An 8,540-nucleotide genomic window follows, 5' to 3' on the forward strand; every position below is an offset into this window, starting at 1 on the left:
TATTTTAGGAATCATGAAGCATTGATTATTTCTCTCTATGCCATTTGTATTTCATATACCTTTGACTATTGGATGTTCTTATAGGCACTTTAGTATTGCCAGCCTAATCTCGGGAGTAGATAGGCATGAAGTTATAAACAGCGCTGTGTTTCAAGCATTACTAAGAGCTGCTGGCAAACGCAGTAAAGTGCTGTTTGAATGAATGCTTACAAGCCTGCTGCTGCCTACCACGGCTCAGTCAGACTGCTCTATCAAATATCAAATCATAGACTTAATTATAATATAATAAACACAGAAATACGAGCCTTTGGTCATTAATATGGTCAAATCTGGAAACTATCATCTCGAAAACAAAACATTTATTCTTTCAGTGAAATACGGAACCGTTCCGTATTTTATCGAACAGGTGGCATCCATCAGTCTAAATATTCTTGTTACATTGTACAACCTTCAATGTTATCTCATAATTATGTAAAATTCTGGCAAATTAGTTCGCAACGAGCCAGGCGGCCCAAACTGTTGCATATACTCTGCGTGCAATGAACGCAAGAGAAGTAACATAATTTCCCTAGTTAATATTGCCTGCTAACATGAATGTCTTTTAACTAAATATGCAGGTTTAAAAATATATACTTCTGTGTATTGAACATTTGTGCAAAGATTGTGCTTTTTTAGGCAATGCACTTTTGTTAAATCATCAGCCGTTTGGCGAGGTTAAGGTAGGCTGTGATTTGATGATAAATTAACAGGCACCGCATTGATTATATGCAACGCAGGACAAGCTAGTTAACCTAGTAATATCATCAACCATGTGTAGTTAACTAGTGATTATGTGAAGATTGATTGTTTTTTTACAAGATAAGTTTAATGCTAGCCAGCAACTTACCTTGGCTCATTGCAGCCACAAGGTCAGTTTGACGCTGCACTCGCGTAACAGGTGGTCAGCCTGCCAAGCCGTTTCCTCGTGGAGTGTAATGTAATCGGCCATAATCGGCGTCCAAAAAGGCTGATTACCGATTGTTATGAAAACTTGAAATCGGCCCTAATTAATCGCACATGCCGACTAATCAGTCGACCTCTAGTCCTGTGACCTCTTTTGGATTTATCACTTTCCCCATTCCATTCCCCAGGCCCACCAGGGTTACATCTGACCCTACGAGGTCCGGAGCCTGCTGGTTCTGTTCTACCTGATCCTTATTCCACCCACCTGGTGTCCCAGGTCTAAATCAGTCCCTGGCTAGAGGGGGGAAATGGAAAAAAGCAGTGGAACTGGCTTCCAAGTTGAGTTGAATTTCAGGGCTATAACTTCCATTATGTGGCAAATGACATCATAGTCTCTTCAGTAGCATGTTATAGCGAAACTGGAATAGCACATTGGTAGTCATGTAACCTGTGTTATAGAGGCACTTGACATAAAGGCACATTGCCTACAGTAAAGTATTAGAGAGAAAGTTGAAACCTGGAGATTTCTTATCACCAGTGTATTGTGTCAATACAACGTGTGTTAATGGTACATCAACTGTAGTAATTTGACTGATCGTAAAAATGGATCAAATCAGTCATAAACCATTTACAACTACTGTACATGACCTGATTGCTATCGCTGCTATAAAATGTCATCGGAATAGAGCTGTCACGATTTAGAGATGTCCAGCCCAGAGCAGTAAGAGAATCTCATGTTGCTAAGTAGCCTGCCTGTCTAAGGGGTAGGGCAGTGATGACACAGTGAACCCCTGAACCATGGTGTGATGTGGTCGTATCACTATACACTGCAGACTGCTCTTGTTCCTACTTCCTACTGCCCTTAAGTGAACTTTCAAGATGGAACACTTAATGTTATCACTTTTTTATCAGCTTTCTTTCCCACGTGGCTGTTCTTAAAGGGATTTTTTTATTGTTTATTTATTTAACCTTTATTTAACTAGGCAAGTCAGTTATCAACGGTATTGAATGTTAACTGAACACGTTGCATGGCGCGACCAAAAGGACATTGTTTTGTGTGTGATGACTGAACAGTATAAGCAGTCCCTGACCGTTCAGACGTTTCGGTCACACTGTCTGTTAGAGGAATGGAATCCACATGCTTGTTCTAAATAGGGGGCTTAATGTGACTACTGAGTGTGGCTGGTCAGGCCAGAAGTGAAGTGAAGTGTGAGTGTGTGTGTGTGTGTGTGTGTATGTGTGTGTGTGTGTGTGTGTGTGTGTGTGTGTGTGTGTGTGTGTGTGTGTGTGTGTGTGTGTGTGTGTGTGTGTGTGTGTGTGTGTGTGTGTGTGTGTGTGTGTGTGTGTGTGTGTGTGTGCGTGTGTGTGTGTGTGTGTGTGTTGTGTGTGTGTTGTGTGTGTGTGTGTGTGTGTGTAAGGAGACTGAGACAAAGGACTAAGGGTTACATAAGAGACTATGCTTGTGAGAGAGGCCCTGCAGTCCTAGGCTTGGTGTCCAAGTCTCTCTGCCTGCCTGTATATCTGCCTGTCTGCCCTTGGACAGTGTAACCCAGGAACGCTAGGTGGCTTGAAAGGTGGCCTGGCCTGGGGTGATGCTGCTCCTGTTGTTTTTTTTAGCAGGGTAGGAATCACCAGAGGATCACAGGACGTGATGAAATATTAAGTAGTGTGGCAAGGTCAGCTAGCAGACAGACACCCAAATAGCACCAGAGCTGTTTGACAATAACGCCAGCTAGGTCCTAGTAGAGAATGGTAGAGTGGTACAATAACACCAGCTAGGTCCTAGTAGAGAATGGTAGAGTGGTACAATAACACCAGCTAGGTTCTAGTAGAGAATGGTAGAGTGGTACAATAACACCAGCTAGGTTATAGTAGAGAATGGTAGAGAGCTACAATAACACCAGATAGGTCCTAGTAGAGAATGGTAGAGTGGTACAATAACACCAGCTAGGTCCTAGTAGAGAATGACACAGTGGTATTGAGATAGCACAGCAAGGAGTGCACAACTAAAGAGATAAACGATAGATATACAGAATCACTATAATAAGGTAAACAGGATAAAACGGAACAAATCTGTGGTAAAAACAGTCAAATAGAATAACTATAATAATGTAAAGATATCTTTAAGTCTACACCATGTCACATGTGTTTACAAAGTAACCATACTGTGTGTTTTTTTAACTGACATATTTTCAAATATACAATCTCTAAGTGTTTGTGCACTTACTGTACATTTAAATTGATAGATTGAGCATCAATGTCTAAAATCAATCATGTACTCCATTTTGGGGCAATCATGTCGTTATGTGGATCCTTTAACTGTTTTTTTGACAGAGAGCACTATCAGAGGAAGTAGACAGACAACAGAGAGCACTATCAGAGGAAGTAGACAGACAACAGAGAGCACTATCAGAGGAAGTAGACAGACAACAGAGAGCACTATCAGAGGAAGTAGACAGACAACAGAGAGCACTATCAGAGGAAGTAGACAGACAACAGAGAGCACTATCAGAGGAAGTAGACAGACAACAGAGAGCACTATCAGAGGAAGTAGACAGACAACAGAGAACGCTATCAGAGGAAGTAGACAGACAACAGAGAACGCTATCAGAGGAAGTAGACAGACAACAGAGAGCACTATCAGAGGAAGTAGACAGACAACAGAGAGCGCTATCAGAGGAAGTAGACAGACAACAGAGAGCACTATCAGAGGAAGTAGACAGACAACAGAGAGCGCTATCGGAGGAAGTAGACAGACAACAGAGAGCACTATCAGAGGAAGTAGACAGACAACAGAGAGCACTATCAGAGGAAGTAGACAGACAACAGAGAGCGCTATCGGAGGAAGTAGACAGACAACAGAGAGCACTATCAGAGGAAGTAGACAGACAACAGAGAGCACTATCAGAGGAAGTAGACAGACAACAGAAGAGCACTATCAGAGGAAGTAGACAGACAACAGAGAGCACTATCAGAGGAAGTAGACAGACAACAGAGAGCACTATCAGAGGAAGTAGACAGACAACAGAGAGCACTATCAGAGGAAGAAGACAGACAACAGAGAGCACTATCAGAGGAAGTAGACAGACAACAGAGAGCACTATCAGAGGAAGTAGACAGACAACAGAGAGCACTATCAGAGGAAGTAGACAGACAACAGAGAGCACTATCAGAGGAAGTAGACAGACAACAGAAGAGCACAAGCCCCCCCCGAAAAAGTCCCAAGACCATCTAATTTCCATTACTGGCTGAGACCCCTAGTCTGGCTGATACCAGTCCTCCTGACTTCAGAGTCTGGCTGATACCAGTCCCACCTCCTCATGGGTCTACACGTCTGCCAGGCTAGCAACCCTCCAGCAAGACGTCCCAAACATTTGTTCTCACTTTTCTTGTTGTTCAAATCTTTGTTTGATGCCTGTGTCTAATGGTTTCTTGTATTTATCACAAATACTTCATATGATATCACTCTCAGAAAGATAATCTATGCTGTTATTAAAATGTGCTTGGATATACTATCTATACATGATATACCATGTACCATAGATACATGACACAGGCCAATAAAGGCTTCTTGTGCTATCTCTCTCATAAAGATAATCTATGGTGCCATTACATCTGTTAGGATGATTACTATTGGGGATATACTGACAGACATCATCTCAGAATGACTCTTCCCCTGACTGAGATTATTACTACTGACAGAAATCACCTCAGAATGACTCTTCCCTGACTGAGATTATTACTACTGGGGATATACTGACAGACATCATCTCAGAATGACTCCTCCTCTGACTGAGATTATTACTACTGGGGATTTACTGACAGACATCACCTCAGAATGACTCCTCCCCTGACTGAGATTATTACTACTGGGGATATGCTGACAGACATCACCTCGGAATGACTCCTCACCTGACTGAGATTGTAAACTGAATGTTTATAGGCTGTGTTCTGGGTCGTCTTCATTAGGGCACACACGTTTTCAAACATTTTGCAACGGTAAATGAAAATGAGCATCCAGGTAGTCCCTTCCTGTTTCAGTATGTGTTTTTTTCCTTCTGATTGTTGCCTAATGAACACAACACAGCCTGGCAGCAGCTATGTGAAAGCCTGAGTGAGGAGTGTCAGTGGACTTTAGAGCTCAGTTGATGATGTTGCTAACTTGGACCCTGGCTACCTTCTGTCACTGGAAACCAATTAAGAACAGAATGTCTCAAACTTCAACCCTAAAGGCAGGACAGTGTCTAGATTAGGGTTGCAAAATAAACTCCCTGGTTTTCCAGAAACCCTGTTTGAATTCTGGATTTCCTGTTTATTCCCTCCTGATTCCATGAATCCTCCAACAGGGATTCTGGGAAAACCAGAGAATTTATTGAAAGTTCACAGAATTTTGCAACCCTACAATATCTAGTCCGGATAGATAGTCAAACAGACAAGGTCTCACTTACACTGACAAGTGACACTCCAACAATTGATAGTTTATCAGATTTAAGGCAGGATTCAATCAGATCAAGCGTTAACTAGTTAACGGCACAGCTGATGTTTTGGTGGTGTCGGAGGTGTAACTGCATTAGAGCCGTCAAAGCAGAATGTCTTCTCGTGTGGTCATTGTAAACACAGCCACACCCCTCCCACTCGCGTTACAAGTTCAGAATGAGTAAATGTAGGCAATTTCTGAAAAAAATTACACTCAAATTGAAAATCACAAAACAAAATAGAGGATTTCTATCAGCCTAATAGAGGGGCAGATGACAGCTCACATTCCAGTGCTCAAACTTCTAAACCAGTTAGGATTTATCTTAATGCGAATCCATGCAGCCAATGGCAATGTCCGCTTGTGGATTTGACAGCTCTCACTTCCAACACTGCCAAAACAACTGCCATGTGGGTCTTGGCTAGCGCAGATCTGACAGAATCTAGCCTAAAGTCTCACTGACAAACAAATATATATTTCCTTTCCTGAGTCAATCTGCCCAGTGCCGCTCCTAGGGCCTGCTACAGCTGATGGTGCTAGATGTCAACAAGAACATGGTGATGCTGCTGCAATGTATGGCCAAACAATGTGCTGTATTTAGTGAGGACAGACGAGTGAGTCCGCAGGGCATGAACTTTCATGGACATGGCAGGTGTGGGCCGAGGGGTTAGAAGGGTTAGTGAAATGAGCTCTGTTGACACAGGCACGCTTTGGGAACTCACCCCACCGATTAATATTCTGGCATCCAAAACATTCTGCAACATTCCATCTAACCACGGCTAGGTGGCTGCACCCAAATGACGGGAATTCTCCCAGAGAAAGCCACCGTAATGCTGATCTTCACACGCAGGAATTCAACGCGTGTTTTCTTTCCTACTTTCCTGACGTGGGTCAGGTTCATGTCCTGTAGCTGCAGACTCTGCCCCAGGGGGAGATTGTGTGTGGCGGTGTTTCTCATGGCAGAAACACTCGACAATGTCAGTGTTTAGTTTCCACACACTACCACTCCGTTTTGAAACAAACTCTGACCACGGAACAATGGCAGGCTTGTTAGTGTTTCTGCTGCCCGTGCGCTCGGCTGCTTCATAAGCAGGTTACAACACTGAGGAAGAGGGTGCTGTGGTTTACACGCCTACAGCACAACACAGTGGGTGTCAGGGAGGTGGAGTGAGTTATAGTGCAGGTCTATGGGGTGCTGTTTGTAACATGCTGTATTTTGTGAAAACTATGAATTCCGTGAAACAAAATACAAACATGCAAAGAAATATAGCATGCAACAAACGCCCTTGTTCCTGGAAAGAGGGACAGATGTAGAAGACTTCAGAGTGCTGACACTGTACTCTGAAGTGTGTTGGAAGGAATGTGGACTGTTGACACTGGGTATTATCTCAGAGGTCCCTCTTCCTGTCTTGAATTACCTGACTTTTGGTGGTATTTAGGTGGTATTACCTGCACTGTGTACATGAATCTACAGCATCCCATTGGTTCCTTCATGAACATCCCCCCATCGAACATCCCATTCATTCCTGCATGAACGGCCCCCTTCGAGCACCCTATTGGTTCCCTATCATTACACAGTCCCCTTATGCTGGGGACAATAAAAGGCCACTCTAAAATGTGCAGCTTTGTCACACAACACAATGCCACAGATGTATCAAGTTTGAGGGAGCGTGCAATTGGCATGCTAACTGCTGTAATGTCCACCAGAGTTGTTGCCAGAGAAATTAATGTCAATTTCTCTACCATAAGAGGCTTTAAATGGAGTTTTAGAGAATTTGGAAGTATGTCCAACCGGCCTCACCACCACAGACCACGTGTAACCCAGGACCTCCACATCCGGCTTCTTCACCTGCGGGATCATCTGAGACCAGCCACCCAGACAGCTGATGAAACTAAGGAGTACTCAGTACTCAGTTTCATCATTCTGATTGTGTAACAGAGTCCTCCTGCTGTGTAAGGGAGTCCTCCTTAGGACTAGCTGGCTAAGCTAGCACACGGTGTACTTCTCTCCCACCTGCTGAACACCTGCACTTCTCCACTTGTATGCACACTATGCGTGAATGCAGTTTGCCTAGGCTACGGTCGCCGTGCTTAGCCTACCCTATCGCTCGAATAAGATGCAAAGTGAATACCCTAGTGGCATGTCGCCATTACTGAGAGTAAGACTGGTAGGTAAACATACCTGGCATGTGATGCGGCAGCCTATTGAAACACCTTTCTGTTTTGACAGGCGGGATGCCGACGGAATGGAACAAGCATGTTTATGGCAGTATTTCTAAGAAGTGCATTGGCTATGGACAGTTCACTGAACATCAGATACATGGTGAAATGATGCTACGTTTTCCCCACATTAAAATATACAATCTTTGAAATATACTATATTTGTGTAAGTATCATAGAGGTGGGCATGCCTCATTTAATTGTATGCATGCCCAGGGCAACAATGTAGCCACACAGGCCTTATATCTAGCTGTCACTGTACTGTTATTCTGTATCACTCACCACCCGTCACACCACACCCGGATGGTTCGTCTTCTCTTCTCCGGACTGCAAGCTGTAGCGCCGACGTTCGTCCCTGCATCTTTCCCTGTTGTGTTCATTGGGTGATGTCCGTTCTTGATCATTTTTTGCACGAAAAGACTACGATGATATTATATATGATATTTCAACGTAGCCTATATGCTGGACAAGCAACCCCTAGTAATAGCACGAACGAAGACACAAATATACCTGCACCGTTCGATTTTATGTATAGGCTTTGTCTAGTGTATGTCCCTTTGCAGGATAGCCGGTTTCTGCATAGAAGTGACGCCTGAGCAGCAGAACCGTGGGCCAACGCCTCCTATCCCGGGGAAGTGGCGTCACATGGCATTGGATCGTACGATGACTACTAGTGGATAGCCGACATATTGTTACATAATAGAGGCATGCTCCACTGTCATGTGATTAGATCTGGATTTACATGTAAGGCTAACCACATTAAGAATATAGTTACAGTGTGAAATTAAAATGAAATAGAAGAGGACATCTGGTCCCTGTTCTTCCCATTCATTGTTTAACATATAGGCTACATCCATAATCCATCAAATTGCAGGTCCCAGAGCCTGCAAGTCCCTTAGAATAG

At 43.5% G+C, this 8,540-nt stretch overlaps 1 protein-coding gene across 4 annotated transcripts in view; it reads right to left on the minus strand.

Annotated features, from left to right (window-relative positions):
* The window catches only part of LOC110487041 (ethanolamine-phosphate cytidylyltransferase), a 31,161-nt gene extending 22,867 nt beyond the window's left edge, over nucleotides 1–8,294 (minus strand). For 3 of the 4 annotated variants that reach the window (XR_005035629.1, XR_005035628.1, XM_036941815.1), the window contains exon 1: nucleotides 7,919–8,294. Coding sequence is in view for 2 of the 4 variants with exons in the window: in XM_036941815.1 (XP_036797710.1) it covers nucleotides 7,919–8,040 (122 nt within the window). In the remaining 2 variants the exon portion in view is untranslated. The remainder of the gene's footprint in view (nucleotides 1–7,918) is intronic. The other variant, XM_036941816.1, reaches the window with a different exon arrangement.
* Nucleotides 8,295–8,540: the final 246 nt, after the last annotated feature.

The sequence above is a fragment of the Oncorhynchus mykiss genome, chromosome 13 (genome assembly GCF_013265735.2).
Source record: "Oncorhynchus mykiss isolate Arlee chromosome 13, USDA_OmykA_1.1, whole genome shotgun sequence".
Lineage (NCBI taxonomy): Eukaryota > Metazoa > Chordata > Actinopteri > Salmoniformes > Salmonidae > Oncorhynchus > Oncorhynchus mykiss.